We start from the raw sequence: 24,986 nt of genomic DNA, 5'->3' as shown, positions 1-24,986 counted from the left end.
TAGAAATGGGTGTGGAGCTTGGGAAATCATATAGTACAACATCGATCATACCAATGTGTCATGAAAGAAAGAATGTACTTGAGCTATTTTATTTTTTTATTTCTTTCTGCCTATCACTCTGATTAGCAGCTACAAGGTGCAAAGACACACAGCTCAATATAATTATGACAGCCAAATGTAAATGTAATGCAAACACATAATAGTATCGACAGGCGAATTGTAAAGATGCATGGGCATGTTGAACGTGTGCACGTGTAGACACACCGCAGTGTTTGTTGTGATAATGAAGCTTTAAAACGAGTAGCTTATGTTGGGGAGTGGGTCAGAGTGAAACCAGATGCTTGTCACAAACCTTGTCAACTGATCAACATAAAAACACACCTTTTTTTTGCCAAACATGCACTTCATGTTATGAAGGAACAGCTGGAATACCTGAGGGAGAACTTTGCCGTTTGATTTACTGTGTTTTAATGAGCTGCTCTGGTTCTTTAAAAGTGGCCTGACACAAATCAAGCGCACCTTAAAGCTGCTAGGTCTGTATTAAGAGAAGGAATGGCCTGATGGTGTCGGCTTGATGGACAGGCCATGACTTTTAATAACAAATTCTGAACACTTCTCATGTCAGGAAACACACACTGTCAGACCTTAATGCTCTCTGATCAAATCTCGCTCACATCCTGAAGTGGTTTAGCTTGAATTATGTTCGGATATAACCTTTGGTGTGGACAGCAACATGGACACATTTCTCCCAATTGTCTAAGGTAAGGCTTGTTGGCTGCACACTCAAAATCCCCCCTCCGAACTTTAGCCTGTAAAAGAACTAAGGAAATACAGTGGCTGCATTAAAGTTTTCTCTCAACGACCAAGCAAAATACCAAGAAAACTCTCTTGCCCAAGTAGATAAAGGTTGTACTGAGAAAAACCAGTATTACTCTGGCAAAGAATTATGTTATTCCATCTTTGTTGACGTTTTCCAGCTTGGGAACATTCCGACTAATTTAAAATTTAGGACAAGTTATTCCAGTGACCCCGATATGACTTTTAAAGCCAGTAAAAATATGAAAACAAGGGTTCTTTAAATAGAATATGAAAGAAGATGTAAAGCAATGTATTATGACAACTAACTGCCAATTTCTCGACAAATGTCTTAGTTGTTTGGTCCATAAAATGTCAGAAAATTATGAAAAATGTTCATCACAGTTTACCAGAGCCCAAGGTGACATCTTCAAATATATAAATAAAGCTAATGATTAATCAATGGTATCCAAATAGTTGGCAATAAATTCCCTGTTGACCAACAAATCTAACTGTTTCAGCACTAGTGACATATTGTTTTTAGTCAGATAATTATCACAAATTATCTCTTAACAAGTTAGAGACACTGTAGTCTATGCAAAGTCCCTGAGACACACTCCATGGGCTTGAAGGGTTTCTGTGTGAACAGCAGAGTCAGAGTGATGTGACATTTTTTCTCCTGAGCCATACTGCGACTGACTCACGCTGAGAAACTGACCTCTCCTGCAGATCCACAGAAACAAGAAACTACCGCTAATGCAGGCTGGTGAGCGACACACCAAGATTACAATGTTAAGACACGTCAACCTGCTTTCTGGAGCCTTTCTGAAGTTGTAAACCACTAAACCATAAAGAGGCAGTTTGGAAGCCAGAGTCATTTTAGGGGATTAGGGATTCTCAGGACTCTTTGGGCATGTACAGTCTGTGGGTGACTGACACCTCCTTGACTCTCCTATTTTGATTTTTGTTGCACTTGTTAGGACAGGACGGTTTTTAAAAACCTTTATAATTCTTTAGTAAATGCAATTTCATGACTTCAGCTAAATTTGCAGTTTATAACCGCACCCAACTTTAACCTGAGAAGAGGTCTGATCATCCAAAATAACCTAACACCTGCGTGGGTGGGCAGAGGCTTTGATGCTGTTATTTTCTGAAATAGAAAAGCTTATATGAAGAAGATACACAGGTCCCTAAAATAGGCTTGTTTTTTTTACACACATAAACGTAATCAGAAAAAGTGCAACTGTAGTTACATATTGGTCAGTAGGACTTATTTATTTTTCTGTGGTAAAGGCTAGGAAGTTGAGGATACTTTCATCAAAGTAGAAGTGTCCTCCGATAACCTCAGTAGCCATTCAGACTGCAGAGCTGACCACAAACACATCAAACCAAGTAACCTTTTTCCTTTCCATCATGACCAATGACCTGATGTGTTAAGATAGGAATAGTTTCATCTAGTAAGCACAGAAGAAGATGACTATGCGCACTAATCTTTTCCTGCAAGTATGTCCCCGTTTTTTTTATTTTATTTATACTATTCAGCCAAATTGTGATCCTACCACAAGATAAAAGGTGGCTTTTATAAAGAGCGCCAAGATGTACTAATGTTTTCTTCCACGTACCTTGTAAACACCTCCTGCCGGCAGCTTCACAGGAAACCGTGTGTGTGTGTGTGTGTGTGTGTGTGTGTGGTATTTCCTCCCATTGTTTCAGCCCTCACAGGGGGTAACCCTCTCATACTATTGTTCCACCTCTAGTACATTTCAATCCACACAAGCGCACACACACACGCGCACACACACACACACACACACACACGCGCTCGCGCTCACACACACACACACACACACACACACACACACACACACACACACACACACACACACACACACACACACACACACACACACACACACACACACACACACACACACACACACACACTTCAAACACCTTGTGGAAACAGTTCCCAAGTAATCCATCATTGTGCTTCGGTTCAAGATTATTAATTACCATTTAGCTATGATTGCATTAATCAAAACTCAGTTTTAACATTCCAGCAAGTTCACCCTGTAGCGTCTATAAATGCACACCAAAGGCTAAACAAAATACGTTGGTATAAAGTTCTCTCTTGCGTGAAACATTGTCTGGATCGCAACATAATGGACATGTAGCTTTAGTTGTTTAAATCTGCACAGAGGAAATGTTCTGTTCTGCACTGTGATAGAAAATGAGTAAACACTGATTTGTATAATATTCTTAAGGATATAAATCTCAAGGCAATCTCCTGCACTCGTTTGCTCCACAGAGGGAGACAAAGGGCTTAAACAGATCAATCACTGCAACTCCTGCTTGACAAACATTTTCCTTTTTATGTGGGTTAATACTGCTATTTTTTAACTAAAGTACTCCGCAAACAATAGTTTCATTGAGTTTTTTGTTCGTTAATTATGAAAACAGCAGTCAGAATATTATGGCTATCAAAAAGGAAAATGATTAGAATATAGAGACTAATATGCATATTTCTGATTAATCTGAGTGTTTTATTAGATTGAATTTACATCAAGGGCTTAAAAGATACAACCAGTGTAATATTGATCAATAACTTATAATCAAATGGCTTAACCTTACTGAGGACATTGCTCAAAATGTGTGTTTTTACCATCTGTGTCTCCTGCGTGAACCTTAGTTTAAACATTAACAGATCGGCCCCAAAAGCAAACAGTGATAAGTGACAAACCTGGAGGCCATCACACTGGAGGGAGCATGATAAATCCACATTGGTCTGCTATAATTCACGTGTGTTCAATATTCAACCAGCTGCAGAAAACTTCACTATGCACCCTCGAATGGTGTGATTAAATAAAGTCACTGTATTAAGGAGTCACAGCAAGAAAGAGAATATGGAGAAGGTTAAAAAAGGAATCTGGTCTTTCGAGAAATTAGCGAGCAGAACAAACACTCTTAATCTGGCTCCCATTTGCACAAACATACGCCCCAATTTTCAAAATCACTTTTTATAATTTAGCTCATTCAAAAATAACACCACACGTGAGCGCAGGTGATCGAGAAACTTCAGAAAATGTCCCATGATAAGCCTTTGTACAAACGTTAAAGCACTGTTACCTCGTCTCTTTTGCCCACCACAGAAAACCACATGTTGCAGCCGCTCGTCAGCGTTGTCCAGACCAGTTCACGCTGGGACGTCCAGACTGGGACACACACACACACACACACACACACACACACACACACACACACACACACCTCCTTTATCCCGGAGAGCGCTTCAACCTGCCAACGTGCACTGACAAGTCCAGAACGCCTCAATTACACTGGCTGGGAGTAATCCATACAGCTGAACGTCTACGTTTAAAATCACTATTTACGGCGGGGATTGTGGGGATGACAAAAGGTAATGTGAATTTCGACGTGTGTGGCAAAAAGTAGTGGAAGTTTACTGCAGGTCATTTTAAAACATTTAGTGAAAAAAAAAAATATATAAAACCAGTCAATTAAAAAGCTATAAATTCCAGTATATGGTTAAAAAAGATGCAGTAAATTCCTGTAATGTTCCCAAGTGCCGACAAATTCCTCCACGAGTTCCTAATTGCACAGTGTTTTTAGAAACATTGAATCCAGGCGGGCGATCCAGAGGTGAAGTGTCGGCTGGGACACCGGCTGGTCAGAGTGAGGTGGAGCCTTGCTGCCGCTCTACCAGGCAAATATCTCTCTCTCTCTCTCTCTCTCTCTCTCTCTCTCTCTCTCTCTCACACGCAGTTATATAACAGGACAGAGCTCAGCCCAGTTTACCGAGAAGTCAAGCAGTTGTTTGACAAAATTCTCTTTACCTGCTTTTCCCATCACACACACACATTCCTCCTAAGGTTTGAAAATAAACAGAGCAAGGAGTTTTCCTTAATACATCCTCCACACACACACACACACACACACACACACACACACACACACACACACACACACACACACACACACACACACCTCTTGCCTTCAGCAGGAAACTCACTCTACTCTAAAGGAAGAGAGAAAGAGTCCTTATGTTTCGCCCAGAGAACAAATACTATCGCTCTTTCACACACTTTATCCATTTCATAGTTAAAAAGGTAGCAGAAACGCACAAAAACAGGATGCAACAACACAACAAGACGGTGCATTAGCCTCACCTACGCTGGCTGGTAACAAACCATCGCAAAAAAAAATAATTAAAAATAAAATAAATCTACCTGTTCATTGATAAAGAGCAGAAGGAAGCAGAACAGACTTTTACATGGTTTTAGATAGGGCTGGGCAACATATCGATATCGTGATATGAGACTAGATATCTTAGATTTTGGATATCGTAATATCGTGATACGACATAAGTGTTGTCTTTTCCTGGTTTTAAAGGCTGCATTACACTAAAGTGATGTACCTTTCTGTTACCAGACTGTTCTAGCTGTTCTATTATTTGCCTTTTCCCCACTTAGACATTATATCCATTACTGATGATTATCTATCTAAAATCTAATAATATTTGACATTTTGTTAAAAGCACCAATTGTCAACCCTACAATATTGGCGAAATATCGATATTGAGGTATTTGGTCAAGAAAATCGTGATATCGGATATTCTCCCTATCGCCCAGCCCTATTTTTTAGATCTACATGATGAGATGCTCGGATCCCATCTGAGGCCGTAGCACAGAATTACGTACAGCGTCTGGCTTGTAAGTTCAGGTTTTCCCTTCCAGGAAATCTGTTAGTCAAAGTGGACGTCAAACTGTGCTGCATTTTTCTTAGCAGATTTAAAATTCAAATCCAAGCACTATATGGGACATTGGGATGGCACTGAGGTGCACACAGTGTACCTTGGACTTTTGTGACTCCACACAGAACGCTAAAATGCTCACAGAAAAAGAATGTAAAACACGAGTGAAACAGTCAAACCCGAAACTAGGTGGTCAGCGTTGGAATGCTGAGCTTTTATGAAGGTTATGCAAGACCCAGGTTAATGATGATAACGTACCCCTCATGACGTTGGTCTAACTGCTAAATGCTCAGCTGACGCTACATGAAAACTGAAGGGTGATAATGCTGATGTTTGTTTTAACCACCGAGGATTGGGTTGGAGATTTTCTGTTATTCTCTCATTTGATGAACATTGTTTGAGTGGTGGGTTTCAGCATTTCTTTTTTTTATTATATGTTTAATGTTTTATGTAGGTAATCAGTCCTTCCAGAAAACTGCAGTTTTTTTGTGATTGTTGCGGGCAAAAATCCCTGATTATTCGGCACGGTTTTCTTAAAAAATGCGATGGAATAAGCAGGATATTTATGCAATTTTATGCGATGAAATTGCGGGAACTTGCAAAAACTGCGGTTTCATCATGGCTTCATTGCAGGTTTTGCAGCTTTTCGATGATGTTCACGTCGCGTAATTACGTCACTTCATAACGTTCCCATGGCAACAGGGGGAAATGGCTGCTCTTGTGTGAAGTAAACGCAACTTTTCAACTTTCTACTAAGATATATTATGTGACTTTTTTGCAAAAAAAATGCGAGGATTATGAAATCATGCAAGCCCGGCATATTTTGCGCGGAAATCTGCAATTTATGCGGCGAAAGTGCGACGTATTTGAAAAAAATGCGGCCCCCGCATAAATATGCGGACTTTGGCTGATTATGCATTGAATTATGCGATTGCATAATCATGTTTTTCTGGAGGAACTGTCTAATGTTTAAGTCCGTGTGCTCGTGGTTTCACCCAGCTGCAAGACAAGATACATGCAAAGTTTAAAGTAGGGCTGAATCAATATTTTTGTGTTTTATTACGCAATTTCAGAAGGTCACCGTGGCCAAGTTTTTAGGGCTGCCACCTCTTAGTTGATTAGTCGACTAATCGGTCGTTTTGGTCTTAGTCGACTAAGATTTCTTTAGTCGATTAATCATTTTTTATGCTTATTCATGCTTAATTACTTATTTCCAAGAAACTTCTGAGCACATTTATGGTAAGCACAAGATTTAAAGTGGTGCTTTTGCAGGATTAATTGTGGAGAAACTCAGTTTTGCAGATGGTTAATTAACTACATTTATATTGTGCTTTTCTTGTCTTAACCACCTCTCAAAGCGCACAGCTCTGTCAATTAAATCAACTAATTACGATTAGTCGACAAAATCGTATAAGTGTTAGTCGACTAAGAATTTCTTTAGTCGAGGACAGCCCTAGACATTTTACAGACAAAACTATCAATTAGGAACATCACAGAGTTTACTAGTTTGCTGTTCAGTCTGTGCACAGTAAAATAGATTTTATCCAGTAGATGCCGCCAGCGTGCACATCTGTCATCTGTATAGAGAATAATAATCTTTTTATTAGTGGAAGGGTAAACTCTTCATTCAAACTCGTTTCAGGAATTTAAGAAACCCTGAGTTGGGCGGAGTGAAAACTCTTGAAAACACATCCATCCTAATTTATCCTGATCTAAATCACATCTACCTCATGTCCATCTCTATTCCTTTAGTCCAGGGGTCATCAACTACATTCTTCAGAGGGCCAGAATTTCTCTAAGCAGATCCTCCGGGGGCCGGACTTTCAAATGAAGACAATAAAATGTATTTATACCTAATACGCCTATTCTTGTTTGCTATTCTCACTTTCTTACTAAATCAATGCTAAATTTTTTTTATATGTATTAATGTAATTAGTGTGAGCAAACTCCTAAAAAAACATGGAAACTCCATAATGATAACTGGCTCTTTAACTAGAAAATGATCTCAGATTAGGAGGCAGTTCACTGAGGAGTGATGGTTAAAGTTTGTGATTACGGAAATGTTGTTGTAATATGCAGTGTTCTGATTGGTGGAAAACACTTGCAGAAATAAAGGCCTGTTGTCACTGTCAAAGAGCCTGAAGCGAAAAGTTGTGGAAAACAGCAGCTTTAATGATGAATGGACTGATACGTGGCTATGCATTAGTCCTGCAATGAAACAATGCTGTTGCTAAAGAATACAACCAGCATCATCGCCAAGAATGAAGAACACGAGCACAACAGTGGCGTCATTCACGTGCATATTAAGTAGCCACATGCATCTATTTTGGTCTTATTATACATCCATAGATTTACGGCTCCAGCGAGAGGATGGTTCGTTTAGCCAGCAGTTAAGTTTACAAGAATTTGTCCAAATTTCAATTCGGGGAAAACTAAGATAAACAGTTAGACTACAAACCTTTTATTTTAGCTTTAGGAGTATTTCCACTCTCCATGCCGTGAATGCGCAAAATGCTCGATACCAGATCGCATTTACTTCACATTTTCTGAATTCATAATTATTCTGCGCCCCGGACTGAAAGCTTTGGCGAGCCAGTTTTGGCGAGCCAGATGTGGCCCGCGGGCCGCCAGTTGACGATCACTGCTTTAGGCCCGTCAATTCCATAAAAAAAATGTTCTCAGCAAAAACAGTTGGGTAAATTTGCCAACTTTGCATCAATCTTAAATTTACTTTGCTGATCCCATAGCTACCATAGACACAGATACCATATTAAAACACAGTGGTAGTTTTGTATAATTGCCACAGGTTTTGTCAATACATCAAAAGGTGTGTAAATAAATAAACAACTTAGACAGAGAGTGATACATAGTCCCACTCTCCATACCAGCAAACTAATACACTGCGTTTTTGTCTAGGAATCACCCAGAGCTTTCTTTGCAATGTCACTGTTTAGTCTCTGCACTGCTGTCAGACTCAACAATGAAAGCAGTCTATTTAAAACAGCAGCCCGCGCACACACACACACACACACACGCACACAGACACACACACACACAAATCCAACGCACTCCATCTCGACAGCCAAGATAAAAACATCCAAGTTATTTTTGGATTTCCTGTCAATCTCGTGCCAATCCTTCACACTTCTGCTTCAGAAAATCTTTGAAAAATATACGACTCCTGCCTTGAAAGGCAAGTTTTCTTCCAAAAGTTTTCTTAAGAAAAGTTCTTAAAAAAAAAAAAAAAAAAAAAAAAAGCTCATGCAAATCTCAGACCAGCTATAATTTGGATTTAACACACAGACACACACACAGAGACAGACATTAACACACTTTGAGGCGGGTATTTCCTACCTTGGCAGCCACGATGCTGAGGCCCATGCCGTTGTGCTTCTTCAGGGTTACCGTGACAACCTCCGGGTCTTTCCTCATTGGCTGAAAAGAGAGATGGACAGGAAAGAAAAACTGTAAGTGAGGATGAAACCTCTTAGATGTGTCCGTAACAGCCTCGGGGGTATTTTCTGTGACTGTCCTCTAGTGTTGTGTTCCCTCCGTCTGCCTCTGAAACCAGACTGCGGAGTAAAAAAAGAGGGAAGGATGGGAAAAGGGAGGGAAGGAATGAAGGAGGGATAAAAAAGGGTAAAGGGGAAGACCACAGAGGAACCTGTGGTCGCTGGAACCAAGTCAAGAATGAAAACCGCATCATGGCCACACACACACACACACACACACACACACGGTGACTGGGTGGGGAGAAAGAGGGAAACAAAGAAAGAGAGAGCGAGCTACCGAGGTTTCCCACATCATGAAAACATATTCTGACAAAGGATACTCCAAAATAAATAAGCGTGTGTGCGTGTGCGTGTGTGTGTGTGTGTGTGTGTGTGTGTGTGTGTGTGTGTGTGTGTGTGTGTGTGTGTGTGTGTACAGCAACACTACAATGACATCCCAGCTGAAAGTTTGTAGTCACTGATGTCGTTGCTAAAGGCATAAAGCTGTACCTGCTTTACAGTAAAGTCTCATTTTATTATTTTTAAAAGGCCAGTTATTTCATGGATCCAGGATATGCATCCTGATAAAGTTCCCTTGGCCTTTGGAATTAAAATAGCCCCCCATCATCACATACCCTTCACCATACCTAGAGACTGGCATGGTTTTATGTCGGTTAGCCAAATAGCTGGTTTGATTTGCATTGAGAGATGATTTTATGGAAAGAACCCCATGCCAATCTCTAGGTACTCACTTTTGAGATACTGTATATATGTAGATATAGATAGATATATAGATGTTCATATATATATAGTAGAATAGTACAAATAGTATATGCATACTAAAAAGACTAACTCTGGAAGTGGAGGCACTTGATTTGTCTAAATCAAACTGTAGAAGCCTGTAGATTATTATTTTAAGTTGAAGTTTAGAATATGTTTTGCAAAGAATCCCTTCTGTGGATTGATGTTCGCTTAATTGCTACAAATCAATAATGCACAAAAAAAATCAACGAAAACAGCTACAACATTTAAAAAATAGCCCCTTGACTACTTGCAAAACTAACATATTGGTATTGGCAATTTGGCATAGACTGAAGGGTGTTGCTGTGGTCCTTGTGCCCTCCATAAACACAGACGCCTTCATGCTAAGCTTCTACACCAGTTTGTTCCACTCTTTGTAAACTGTCTTTCCACACAACACTAACATGTCTGCCAATCTAAAAGATGCTTTTTAGAAGTTTCCACAGCAGATTATTCTAAACAAAAAAAACTTAATTTTTTCACAGACGTTTGGACAAAAAGTAGGCAAAGAAAATGCAAATAAACTCAACCATTTAGAAGAAGTTCCCTTGTGTCTGCTTAATAATCCACTGAAAACTAACCTATTCCTGCACAAAAACTAACCTATTCCTGCACAAACATGGTTGGGTGTTGCTTAGCTAGAAACTAACTTTCCTATGGAATTAAAGCGTTTGTTGAAGATTATTTTAAAAAATGATGTTCATATTCTTAATGTTCTGCATGTAATTATAGATCACATCTAAAATATGTAAACACACTACATCATATCCACACGAGCCCCACCCGCTCCACTCTGCCTGAACACACACCATTAATCAAAGTGTGTGTGTGTGTGTGTGTGTGTGTGTGTGTGTGTGGGGGGGGGTGGGAAGCATGCGTGTGTGTGTGTGTGTTTGAGAGACGCCTGTATTATGTCGAGACTACGGTCATGAAATAGAGCAGGGATAAACAAACCAATTACAGAGGAAGTGGCACTGTGTGTGTGTGTGTGTGTGTGTGTGTGTGTGTGTGTGTGTGTGTGTGTGTGTGTGTGTGTGTGTGTGGCAATGCAGAGACCTCATTTACCAGCTGACTACTGCAGTGTGATTGGTGTTGATTAAATTGTTTGGGTGTGCGCCTCTGTGAAGGTTGTTATGAAAAGTAAATTGCCCCTTCTAAAGTCACTGTAATCACTGCCTTCCAACTGGGAGACCACACACACACACACACGTGCATGTACGCACACATGCGCATGTATGTACGCACACATGCGCATGTATGTACGCACACACACATGTACACACACACACACGCATGTACACACACACACACACACACACACACACACACACACACACACACACACACACCGATTCAAAGCAACTTCCAGGTTTAAACTTTTCTAAAACTAGTCCAACTATGTCAGCTGTCTGTGCCGTGATATTGTGTAGAGCTCAGCTTCTATTCAGGAATTTTACCTTTTTTAGTCCTAAATTCACCTGGAAACTGATCTATGTTTTCATTGTGTCTCGTCCTGAATACTGGAACTCCTGTTCAATCTCCCTTAAACCCAGTAAATCCAGTATAATAATTTATAAAATAATAAGCCAGAAAAGGTCAACAATAGCAACTTATGGGAGCTTATGTAATGTTGATGTCTAGCATTAGCTTATGAAATTCATATAAACTAATAGTGGATACTTCAGCATAGTAACATAGGCTATTTTTCTAACATCTTTAATATACTCATAATATGCTAGGTATCCTTACTGATATTTTCCTTGTAACCATTAATTTTTTTTACCTTACATGCAAACATGTTTGTTTGACATTGTTTAGGTTTGTATGTATGTATGTGTAAATATGCTTAAAATAGCCCCACATCATCACATATCCTTCACCATACCTAGAGATTGGTATGGTTTTATTTCAGTTAGCCTAATAGCTTGTTTGATTTGCATTCAGAGATGATTTTATGGAAAGTACCCCATGCCAATCTCTAGGTATGGTGAAGGGTATGTGATGATGTGGGGGTATGGGGAAGGGTATGTGATGATGTGGGGGGGGCAATATCTGCCGGCCTTTATGGGAATTTAACATAGGGGTGTACTTACTTATGCCCCCTGTATTTTAAGGAAGAACATTTATTTATTTACGATACATTATTCATTCACAAAGAAAATTGGTGTCCTTAAAGGTTGGATTTTTCCTCATTTTTTTAATTATGGCATTAAGATCAATTTCCAAAAGATGATTTTTGTATTCCTCTTTTTAGTCAATTTTAACATGGGTTCATAAACTTATGAGCACCACTGTATGTTGGAGCAGATTAAACACATTTCTGCTCATTGATTCAGCAAATGCCAATCAAAGTAAAGTCATCTCAGTGCAGCATGGAGATAAAAGTGTTGAGAAAGCAAAGCAGCGTCCTGAAGTTACTCTGCAAACACTTTTTGTGGCTGTCTTAGCTGTCAGACCTACTGCACATTTTAGTCTCTACGGCTTCTGTGAGTCAGCATTACTAAAAAGTCCTTTACCTGGGAACACACACACACACACACACACACACACACACACACACACACACACACACACACACACACACACACACACACACACACACACACACACACACACACACACACACACACACACACACACACACACACACACACACACACACACACACACACACAGGGTGCATGTCTGTGTGTTAATGTCCTACCATCTCAGAACTGTCAGCAGCGGAGAAGTGGCTGTCACAGTCAGCTCCTTCAAAGTGGACAGTCCAGGTGCCAGGCGAACGGGGGTGGGGTACTAACCTACAGAAGCCTGGTAGAAGAAACACACATTTTACAGCACATTTTCACACATCTTAGAGTCACAAGTCACTTAGAGTCTAAATTCTGTGTGTAAAAACACAAACTTTAGAAACGGTATAACCAAGGTAAAACACAAAATTATTATTATGTCAAAACAACTCAAGTCTGCTTTTTATTTTGTAAATATAAGTGGCAAATTTGAAGAAAAAAAGCAGAAGGAGCCCAAGTTACACAAAAGCTGTAATCATGAAACGTTGATATGGTTCAAACTGTTTTGTTAAAGATCCCCCTTCCGACATTTAAGACATATGAAAAAACTTTGCTATGAATAACGTGTGTCTGATGCTTTTAAAAATACCTAAAAGTTCATCTGCTCCTTTTCCCTCGCCATATCTAACTCAGTGAAGCTCAAACATCCAGGTTACATAACAATTTAGCAAAACACATAACAAGTCCATTATCAAGATGCCACTCCAAAAAAAAAAAAAAACAGTGAACCAACAGCAAGATCCTGCATATTCTTGATATATTTACTCTTTGATATAGAAACAGGTTATTCATTCTCAACAGAATTTCTTTTTATTCCTAAATACTGGTCCCAGTGACTTTACCTCTCTGCAGCAGCGGCTCCAGGAAGTCCTGCAGGCCGTTGGGGAGGCTGCGCACCACATCGCAGGAGTAGCCGTCCTCAGGAAGGAGGAAGGGCAGCTGCAGGTCCGGATCCTCCTCCAGCTGGACCTCTCTCCCGTCACTCCTCGCCAGCTCATCTGCTGTGTTTTCTGCCACGGCAACCACGTGGTCTATCAGCTCCTGTACACAAACACAACCGGAAGTAGCACGCTTAGGTCAGGCAAGCTCACGTTACCTTAAGCGGACGTTAAACTATGGGTGCATCAAACTGTTCTCGTTTTAGCTTAGAAATGATGTTACATAAGTTTGAATGTTCTCTATTTTGAGTGAGTTCCGGTGCTTTTGTCTTACAGGTGGGATGTAAGGCTCGTCTGGAGCACAGTGGTAGTTGGTCATGAGTGCGTGGAGCTGCAGGGAGTTGAGCTTAAAGCAGGTGTTGTGGATGTTCTGCACATCCTGCATGGAGTATTTGTCCATGGTGAGCAGGGTGGTGGCCTGGAGGACACAGAAAAGAACATTTCAGTGAGCTACATATCTTTTATATTGTCTACATCTTGAATTCGTATCCTTTCTTCTAACATGCATGTCACTATAGATAGTAACTATTTATGTGTCAAATAAACCTTTAAATCCCTGAATACACATTTACAAATTTGTAAACTGGCATCAAATATTCTTTAACATGCAAGTTTTAGTTTGATTAAACATTCTTATTGTAAGCAAGTCCTACATGATCAAATCATTATGAGAGATTTCTGTGTCAGCTACTTTGTTCTTCTCGCTGCTTTGAAAAGCCAAGGCTGTGTCCTGTTTCCACGCATCACTTGAAATCTAACAATACGCTAATCAGAATCCGATGACAGCTGTTGGGGTGTTTGCTTATATCGTTGGGATGTTTGCTTATATTGCCAGGGAGACGCCCATGTCAAATCTGCTCACGCAACAACACTCACGCAGCCCTAGAGAATCCGATGAGCAGAGATTTTGAGTGTTTAAACTCGTATACGTTGATAGCTTACGTTCTTTTTCCCCTAACTGCTGATTATGTAGTCACAAATGTTGAATGTTATGGAGAAACACAGTGCATACCATTTACAACATGTTTTTAGGTGCTTTTGTCACACTCCCCTTGAGTGGGACAAACCCCACTGTATCAGTGTATTTTGATGAAATGTTTGTATGATGACCTGCATAGTACTGCTGGTCTGTGTGGACAAATTTACTATCATCTTCATGTACTTAACTCTTGCTCCTTACGATTAAATTATCTTAACATATCATTGCTTTTTAGCTTTTCAAAAAGCAAAGTTTATAGTGGCAAGTCGAGCATAAACTTAAATGCAACTCTGACTTACAAAGACGACTAAAGAAACTAAAGATCTGGTGTCCTGTACAGCCAATAAAAAAAGGCAAGATAATTCCCACCGGCCATTGTGGAAGCAATTCCCTAAAAAGCACAAATAAAGATTTAAACAAATGAAAACACTGATGATAATAAAATCCACGACCTCTTGGCATCTGCTCATATCCCAGCGCACACTTCCCTTGTTCCCCCGGGCCCTCTGTCCTCCTACCTGTACAATTCGACTGAGGTGGCAGTCGGCGGCGAGCTCCAGACCCTGTTTCTCTGCCCAGGCCTCGATGTGGCTGAGCTGCTGCCGGAGGATGGCCCCCCAGTAGTGACAGCACAGGCCCGACTCTGTGTCCGTCACCAGCTTGTTGAAGAGCCACATGTTGATGAAGTGGAAGAGCTGCGAGAAGAGCTGGATGGTCAGGGCGGCGTTGACTCGACACCGCCGCAGCAACGACATCGCCCCCGTCAGGGTGTGCAGGACGTCCTCTGGAAAGAGGAGAGACAAGCAAGCGAAATTAGATATGCATGTACTCAATTATGGCCAATCATTGATTTCACATTTGCCACGGACAGCTGAAATGTGCTGCGATTACGAGACTTAAACAGCATTGTTAGATGTTACTGAAATAAGGTTACTTCATAATAAAAACATTTGAAAAAGGAGACATATGAGGCTGACAACTAGAGCTGAGCGATATGGAGAAAATCAGACATCGCGATATTCTTGTCCTAATACCTTGATTTCGATATTGTGGCGATATTATAGGGTGGACAATTGGTGCTTTAACAAAATATCTTCACATTGAGATTTAAGATATGTAATCTTCAGTAATGTGGACATAATGTCTGGGTAAAAAAATTAATAGAACAGCAAGAGTAGTCTGCTAACACAGAAAATGACTTCAAATCACTACTGTAATGCATCCTTTAAAACCAGGAAAAGACAACACTTAAGCCATTTACGATATTACGATTTCCAAAATCTAAGACAATATCTAGCCTCATATCACGATATCGATATAGTATCGATATATCGCCCAGCCCTACAGACAACAACTCTTTCTCTCTCTTTTGAGTGTCTGGACGCCTGGGGTTATTGCCATTTCACAAGGCAGAAATCCAAACTTCCTTTCACTCACTCCAGTGTCTGTGTAAAGCCACTGACAGATGCGTTTCTGGCCAAAACCTATGGAGGTTTGGCACATATTAGAAATGTTGCCTTGACTATAGGAAGACACTAAAAGTACTGCTTCTCTACAACAGTTCTTTTCCTTGTGAACTATTTGATAGTTTTACCTCTTTAGACCCCTAAAAATATTTCAAAAAATATATGCAAAAGTGATCCGAGTTCACAGACATGTACAACCTGACCAGGAGGCGCAAGTGGGCTTCATTTAAAAAGGGTTCATAAACCAATATGTTTGGGTACCACTGCACGTGTCTGTGTGTGTGTGTTTATATATTACCGATCTTGGGTCTCTGTGGATTATGCTCCTCGGGGTCGTCCAGGAAGGCAGGCATGTAGTTGTTGAGATCAGCCTGAAGACAGTGGACCAGGTACCTGCACCGACACGGGACCGCTCGTTAAAGACAACAGACTTCACCGTCAAACAACAGAGAAGCTCTAATCCAATCGGTTGTCTTTCAGGGAACTTAAAAATGATCTCTTTTTATTGTGATTGGTAAAACGTCGTAAAAAACTTTGTACGGCAATCATCAGGAGGAAAAATAGCTGCACACTGCTGCCTTGCTCCCAGTTCTTCTTTCACTGTACATGACGTTTGGTTCTTGTTGAGATAAGGTTTCTGTGAGGTTTTTTTGCATTTTTTGCTCTGAATTTATTCGTAACCATAGCACAGCATTATAACATTAAATTTTTTCCTGTGTGTGTATGCAACTAAAGCTGAACTTTTAATGCAATGCATAGATGTCATACTTACACAAGGCTATTGTGTGACTATTACACATGCTGTTCTATTTTGTAAAGTATCAATTTACTAGAGTCACAAACGATTATCCACAGTAAATATATAGGTGTGCTCACGCCCTCATCTTTACCTGAGGGAGACAATTTATTGTTGAATGCAGTCGACGCAGAATAAAAGAAGAACAAGATTTTATTGAAGAACATTTGAATGCATTCCAGTGGAGGGAATCATTTATGAAGTTTCCTCAGATTCCCTGACCTCCACAGAGAATTGGCCACAGTCCCTGACCTTCGCTGTCATGAATACATTTTTAAAACGTCTGATACTGTGGACTCCCACCCCACAACCACACAACCACACAACCACACAACCACACACACACACACACACACACACACACACACACTGACTTGAAAGCCATCTGGACCAGATGGGCGAGGATGTCCTGGGCGTCCAGCGTAACGCGACTCAGGTCTCGGTCCTGCTTGATGAAGTTGAGCAGTTCTGAGGCGTTGGCCATCCAGAAAGCCAGCGCTCCTGCAATGTTCTTCTGCTTCTGTAAACGTACCAACCACAGCCACACACACACACACACAAAGGAAAAAAAAAATACATGGAAAGTTGTTAAGAGCAGCAGGATGAAAGAGAGACTGGAGAGTTAAAAAAAGAAGGTAGGAGAGGGTTTTCTGTTTAAGTGGCAGCCAGAAGGAGCAGTTGTTACTTCAGGGATAGACTCATGCCCCGCCCACTCTCCCTCTAAGCCAACCCGGTGCCGAGAGGAAGAGTGGTCATCACTGTCACTCAGAAGACGCTCAATTAACGCATCTTCATGTCTTTAACATTTGAATGTGAGCTCTAAACTATTTTCCTTTATGAGAGACACTAGTGACCACTCCTTCTCCCCCCAAGACACCAACTCCATTTACCAGGTCACCAGACACTAGCCTCCTCCCCGTACTAGTTGATTGTGCTGATTTCTTTTGGACAAAACAAAACCGTATTTAGACTGCAGACTTACACTACATGTATTCACACTGCGAGCAACAGTATCAACAACCGACTACAAGTCTATTTGTTTCCAATAGATCAGAATGCCATTTCTGTGGTGAACTGTAGTCAGATTTAAGCCATTTAACATTGATTTTAAAACCTCTATATATATTGTTACAATCGCTATTGAGCTCTAACGTGATTTTAACTAAGTATATTTCTGACAAGCTTTAATTCACATTACATTTTACTTTCCTCGCAAGAGTTAGCTAAAAAGATTAATACAATTCTCATGTCTGTCCGTTTAATATAAGTCTATAGCTAGCAGCCGGTTAGCTTAGCTCAGCATAGAGACTAGAAACAGACTAGAAAGCAGGTAGCCTGGCCCTGTGTAAAGCGAACAACATTTTTACATTTGCATACTCTAATTTTCACTTGTATATGTGAGAGAATTACATATTTTGCACACCCACTAATTAACACATACTGTATCTCATTGGTTGCGACGTGACAGTAGTATTGATAATCTCATCTAACTCTTGCAATAAAAGGGAATATGTGTATTTCGCAAATGTTTGAATAGGTATTCATTTATCCTCCTCAAAATACAACATTTTAAAATGGAAAATAAAAGCAATTGAAGACACATGTTGCGTATTTTGTAACTGTAGCTGCACATCGCCACATAAATGTTATTAGAGTCTCTTGCTGAGAAGTGATAAACCAGGATAATAATAACAGGGAATAATTAATGACAAATGGCCAACACTGAGTGGATAATATCAGATTTTAAATAACGCTCCATATGTCGGTCTACAGTCTAAAGGACTTTTTTTTTTTTTTTTGGTCCTGAGGGAGGACGGAGCTGAGTGTGTGAGGAGCTGATTGGTTGATATCCCCGCCACTCAGAGAGGGAGGAATGTGCGAAGCTCTCTTCCCTGCACTCATCTATCCCCGCCTTGAAAAACGTAACACAAATTAAAAAAAAAAAAAAACCTTCATTCAGAACAGCCAGAGAATGAGAGATGGAGCCAAGTGCATCCAAAACGAACCGGGACAATGGAACATTTAGGAAACACTTTAAAAACAGATGGATGGCTGAACTTGTTAAATGAACTTCCAAACAGACAAATGAAGCAGAGGAGGTGGAGGAGGTCGGAGGGACGCGACTCGTCTCTCATCCACACTGTTGAGCAGGAGAAGCAAGACGTGACGTCACACAAAATGGATGCCAGCATTAAAGATGGAGCAATGGTGGAAAAGAATGGTTGCTTTGGTTTCGCTCTGTTTTTTTTGGTTGTTTTTTTAGTACCAGGCAGGTCCAGGAAGCTGAATGGAATTAGTTGGGTTGCTGTTGCTGTTTTTGCTTAGTTTTCCAGCTGTGGGAGGACGCATTATTATGGCTTTATTTGACATTTCTGTTAGAATGGAGAAAAAGAAGCAGCAGCAACAATGAAGGTGCTGGTCAAAAAAAGCAGACAGAGCAGTAAAGAGAGAATTCAAGAGAGGAAGAGAGATTAAAAGAAGGAAGCAAAGAGGTTGATGAAGTTGGGCGACATGATTTTACAATTTAAATCACTGACATAGTATCAGGTTGCCTTCAAAGGAACGTCAGACACTGGGACCGATCTATAAAACAACTATTTCCGTGTGACCAGAAAGCTTAGTGTGCTTCCTTCCAACACTGCTGCAAATATCCGAAATATACAGTAGGCAAAAGTGCAAAATGCAACAAATGGTTGAATTGTTCCAAAGTGTTTGGATACTTTTTGATTCGTAAGTCACATAGAAATCTATCAGGAACTTATGGTTTAAATAAAGTATAATTTTTGTTATATATATTTATCATCTAGTGAAAATATTTGCTGTTACTGGAAATGTGCAAAATCTCCATCAATATACTATTGTCATTTAGAGGTAGTCACTTGCATTTCCATCTAGCATTTTGGAAAGTAGGGCTGCAACTACCATTGACTTTTATTCAATCAATCTACCGATTGTTTTTTTTGGTTGATCAATTAAAGGTGCAGTAGGTAAGACTTATAAAACTAACTTTCTGTCATATTTGCTGAAATTGACCCTATGTTCCAGTAGAACTACATGAAGCAGGTAATAAAAAAAAAATAAAAAAATCTGGCTCCTCTGGCACCACCAAAAATCCACCGCTCCCTGTTCAGATGCACCAATCAGGGGGGAGGGGCTGAGAAGTTGTCGATGTTCAAATTTTTGGGCCAAGTCTGGATCTTTAACGGTTTACTTTATAAAATGTCAGAAAAAAGGTTCAAAAATGCATCATAATTTCCCACAGCCAAAGGTGACGTCTTTAAATTGCTTGTTTAGTTCGACAAACCTCATTAATGACTAATAATATAATATTAATAATAATTTTCTGTAAATCAACTAAGGATTACATTTTTCAAGGCTAGCTGTATGCTAACTTACTTGTTTTTGATCCGCTTTAAAATCCAAATTTTACGGATTCACATTCATTCTATCGTTGCTTATTTCTTAAGGTGGGTGACCCATTCCACTGGCACAAACAAAAGGAAATGCTCAAAACTATTATTTTATAACTCTACTCAGAAAGTATTCTCATATTTCTTCATATTTTTTATTTCTTGTTTTAACTACTATGTAATGGAAATACACTTCCTTTAAGTAGGCATGACATTTAAGTTTATTTAAAAGGCAGACAATCTACTAGCTGGGTTTAGGTAACATCAAAGATTTTTGAGATGCATTGTCGAACTTGAGATATTGTAACCATATCGCCCACACCAAGAGAAAGAGAGAAAGAAAGAGTGAGTGAGTAAGTGAGTGAGTGAGGGAGGTAGACGCGTCTGTAGCAGCCGTATCATGGTGTGCTATCCTACCTGATCCCCTTCAGGAATCTCCTGGATGGAAGAAGGAGGAGGAAGAGGAGGAGGAGGAGGAACGAGAGGACACATTCACAGGACAGAGAGAAAACACGTCAACAGCTACAGTATGGACACAGCCATGTAACACACACACACACACACACACACACACACACACACGTTGACACACACATGGTCATGGTTTACAATGTGAAGACATCTGGAATCAGTTAAAGGTCCCATGACATGCTGCTTTTTGGATGCTTTTATATAGGCCTTAGTGGTCCCTTAATACTGTATCTGTAGTATACAGGGGGAAGGCATGGCCTTGACTGCCACTCTCTTTCTCATGGGCGGGCCAAATTCTCTGGGAGGGCAAAGCGGAGAAAGGGGAGGTAACCTTTCCCCTTATGACATCATAAAGGGAAGATTCCAGATCGGCCCATCTGAGCTTTCATTTTCTCAAAAGGCAGCGCAGGATACCCAGGGCTCTGTTTACACCTATCGCCATTTCTGGGGGACCATAGGCAGGCTGGGGGAACGCATATTAATGTTAAAAAAAACAAACTCAAAGTGACATTTTCATGCCATGGAACCTTTAAAGAACTAAAGGAGGTCATCTGAGAACCACATGTGGTCAAGAAAACATCACAGGGTGTCTGTGAAATGTATCATTAAAACAAGCAAGAAACTACCTTTTGAAAATTAACTGATTACCTAAAATCTAACCGTATTTAGGACCACATGAAGCTTTATATTAAAATTAGGAGCTTTTATCTAGGGTTAAGTCTTGAGACTAATAGAGTTTTCAGATCTGTATAACAGCGGGAAATAAAAGGTTGTGTAAACAAGAAATTAGTGAATGTGAAGGTGTATAAATGTGAGTAAAACACGAATCCTTGAATAAACCAAAGTCATTAATATTTTAACAGTATACGATTTTAAGACAGCTGTATAATTACCACAAAATAATAAATAAATAAACCCGGGCTTTGCACTCCATTACACATGGAGAACTCTGTTGGATTGCTTTAAAGCACAAAACAGGAATGTTATAGGGGAAAGTTTGGCTAAACCTTCCAGTTTTTGAGTAACTGGTGGTGAGAGTGACACCCTCTTTGTGGAAACAGGCTAGGGAGTTTATGTGAAATGTGGTCTCAGTATCATGAGGAACTGGGACCAACACTATCAGATAATGTTGACTTTGTTCTCAGTGATGACACAAAGTTATAACACATCATTTGATAATCACATACAAAAACGATTCATATTACTTTATATCATTGTCTCGTATGATATAAAGTAATGCAGTTAAGACATTTGATGATGCGAAGTACTGGAAAAGCACAAGTCTATCTCCTGCATCTCACACAGTAAAGCTGGTCACAATCATGCCACTATTCAAGATCCAGCTAAAAATATTTACCCAAAACGCTGTAAAACTGAAATCCTACTACACACAGACTGAAATAGATTAAGTCTTACAGTCCAAGTGTGTTTTCTTTCATAACTTCACTGCATACCAACGGCAATGAATAGCTAGTTGCCAGCTAAACAAATAAAAGTGAATGATGAAGAAATGGCACTTCAGAAAAACGTAAGGGGCGTGTGGGATATTTTCCATAATCCGCCGATCCAACAAGGTCCTGTGCTTCATTTTTTAAACGTACATGTCATATCAGACTTTACGCTTACACGGTTAGCAAAAACTATGTTTGTTTGTGTGTATGTAAAGTAGTTAAAACTATCTCTACCTTTACCAGCTGAAGCATTATTGATAAACACATAAATCCATTAATAAGTATAATCAAGCAATATATTATTTTTTCTGAAATTAGCCATTATGCATAATGAGTACCTTTACTAATGGTACTTCAAGTATATCTTAATGCCAATACTCACTGTGGTATTACTTCTTTTACTTAAGATCTGAATACTTCTGCCACAGCCTGTTTTATATTCTTTGACAGGTTGTTTGAATTCAAATCAAAATGTTGTTAAATATATTGCATTTGATCAAAGTTCTTGTACAGCGGTTTGTGTTAATCACACCGTAACGTTTTACTGAGTTTTATTCGGTTAATGTATTTGTTGCCTAAAAACTCAGCTATTATATTAGCGCCGGTATCAAGATTTTCAAATGATTGCCAGCTCTAATGATCAGTAATAGCAACAAGGCAGCTGAAGTTAAGCATACACTGTGCTGCGTCATAGCGGGCTTCACACCACGGGCGTTAAACAATGACAATGAGGTAGACAAACATAAGACAAAAAACACAGACTGGTACAACAGAGGTAACTGTGGAGAGAAAGCTAAAAGAAACGTACATATACGAATACCTACACACACACACACACACACACACACACACACACACACACACACACACACACACACACACACCTTACAACTACAAGAGTAGTAGTTTGTAAGAAAACTGTAAATGGGGAAAATTAAGCATCAAATGATTCAAAAGTTTCAACAAAAGCCAGTATGCAAGTATGAAATATATAAATAACAGCATTACAAAGGAGCAGAACACACTGAGATAATGCACAAATTGATCAACGGGATTATGTTCACATATCACGGCACCCAAAAATCAAAAGATTTGTAAAGAAAAGTTACTGACCTGGATGACTCCCTCCATCATGCTCACCATCTTGTTGACGATGGCGATGACCTTGTGCGTTCTCTCAGACGGCGACATGTCGGGCCGGTAAGAAGGGGACAGGACGAAGCGGCAGGCCATGTACAGGACGTAGGTGGGTGAGAGTTTGAAGTGGACCGTGGAGCTGTTAGTGTAGTTGATGATGGCTGACAGGAAGGTGTCTTCAGCTGGACAGACACAGAAGATCAGACAATTAGACCACTTGCATAGAGGGCTCTATTTTAACGATCCAAGCGCCTGGCGCAGGTGCGTTTAGGGCGTGTCCAAATCCACTTTTGCTAGAAAAAAGGATGGTGGATTTGCGTCCCTGTGTGTGTAACAAGCATAGTGTGCACGAGCCTAGGCACATTTTACTAATTTGCTGTTAAAATAACAATGAAATGCTGCGTTATTGACTTTAGACCAGGTTTTTGTTGGTCAATGGAGCGATCGCTTCCCGCCGCCTCAAGATAGCAATACGCCAAGAATGCACCTGAACACACCTCCCTGTAAGACCCATTGGCGCACAAATGGGCGCAGCTGCATTTGCTATTTAAACGACACGTGTGCTGGACGGGAAGCGAAAACTGCATCGGTCTTAAACTAGCAAAGACACTTGCGTAGGGCTTTGTGCTGCGCCGGGTGCCAGATAGGGCCCGTACACTGAGAAAGTACAAATGCATTTCAGAAAGAGCAGGCCCACCAACACTACGGTGTCAATACAATCTTTTCAGCTTAAGCTGCTGATAGGTCTAACTTTGTGCCAACATGTGTGTTTAACTTTGACCAAAGGAATTCAGTGGATATCTGGTTTATTCTTGCGCAAATGGAAAAAGGTTATGAGACAATATTTGGGTTATTAAAAAGGTACACGCTGCAACTGCAACAAGCAGTCTGTATAAGTCACTTTGGTGGTTGGTTGGTCACAGAACTTGGCTCCACATGTGTCATGTCGGATAGACCAATAAAACCACTTTGACTGCGGTGTCAGTTTCTTTCACTTTAGCTTGGTTGGTAAAGTATTTGATGTCAAACTGGTTGCAGCTGCACCACGACAACTCTCCTTATGAAAACCTGAAGATGAGAGTTACTCCGTAAAGGATCCAGATTTCAACAGTGCATGTGCGTCACTGTCCCGAGAGCATTTGGTTTCTCCCGGTGCATTGTGGGTATGGGACTCTCCACCACTCTATGACCAACCAAAACCCTCCTAAAACAGATGATCTCACACTATGCCAAATATATACTTAGTGCGCACACAAACACACTGAGGCCCAGAGCACAACGGAAAGTCAATAAACAGAAGTGTTAGAAAGACAAAGCAAACAGGTCGAAAGAGCTTTCAGCTGCAGAGAAAAGTGTGGGAAAAAAAAAAAAATCAGGTTTAATATAGATCACACTTTTGTTGGACATTTTAATGCTATCTGGAACTAATTTAAGAAGATTTTTCAAACCTAAACCAACACTTTTTGGATTGAAATCATCTAATAAAACAAACACTAAAAATGAAAAGACATTAGAAAATGGTTAAGATTAGGAGTTACACCGGTGTGTTAGACTATAATACTAACCATTAAACTAATGGTGGGAACACACTCAATGTGATCACATCAAGCTACTGGCTGCTACAGAGTTATACTGTTAACAAAGGTATGTACAGTACAAACTAAGCAAGATTAAATTGGCTGAAATAGTGGAGAGGATGGTTATAATGGGCAGCTGTGTATTTGGATAGATGATGTTCCCAGTCACTCAACTACCTGTTGTTCACCCACTGTGTTCTGTGGTTGGTGGTTAATTTGCTCCCTTGTTGGATACGGACATGTTTAGATAAAGTGGGGACAAAACAGGCTGTTTTACATATTAATAGGAGCAACATTCCACCTAATGAGAAGCTATTTCTGTCTTTAAACTTTTGT

General features: G+C 40.1%; 1 protein-coding gene across 12 annotated transcripts in view; it reads right to left on the bottom strand.

The window, feature by feature from the left end:
* afdna (afadin, adherens junction formation factor a) overlaps positions 1-24,986 on the bottom strand; it is a 108,686-nt gene that overhangs the window by 33,340 nt on the left and 50,360 nt on the right. For 9 of the 12 annotated variants that reach the window (XR_003694821.1, XM_028604485.1, XM_028604490.1 and 6 more), the window contains 9 exons: positions 23,050-23,255; positions 20,432-20,452; positions 16,979-17,124; positions 16,107-16,201; positions 14,861-15,126; positions 13,638-13,781; positions 13,268-13,466; positions 12,560-12,666; positions 8,918-8,998 (listed from right to left, as the gene is read on the bottom strand). Coding sequence is in view for 11 of the 12 variants with exons in the window: in XM_028604485.1 (XP_028460286.1) it covers positions 8,918-8,998; positions 12,560-12,666; positions 13,268-13,466; positions 13,638-13,781; positions 14,861-15,126; positions 16,107-16,201; positions 16,979-17,124; positions 20,432-20,452; positions 23,050-23,255 (1,265 nt within the window). In the remaining variant the exon portion in view is untranslated. The remainder of the gene's footprint in view (positions 1-8,917; positions 8,999-12,559; positions 12,667-13,267; positions 13,467-13,637; positions 13,782-14,860; positions 15,127-16,106; positions 16,202-16,978; positions 17,125-20,431; positions 20,453-23,049; positions 23,256-24,986) is intronic. The other 3 variants (XM_028604491.1, XM_028604496.1, XM_028604489.1) reach the window with 2 other exon arrangements.

The sequence above is a fragment of the Perca flavescens genome, chromosome 18, assembly GCF_004354835.1.
Source record: "Perca flavescens isolate YP-PL-M2 chromosome 18, PFLA_1.0, whole genome shotgun sequence".
Lineage (NCBI taxonomy): Eukaryota > Metazoa > Chordata > Actinopteri > Perciformes > Percidae > Perca > Perca flavescens.
This window is presented reverse-complemented; position numbering and strand designations above follow the sequence as displayed.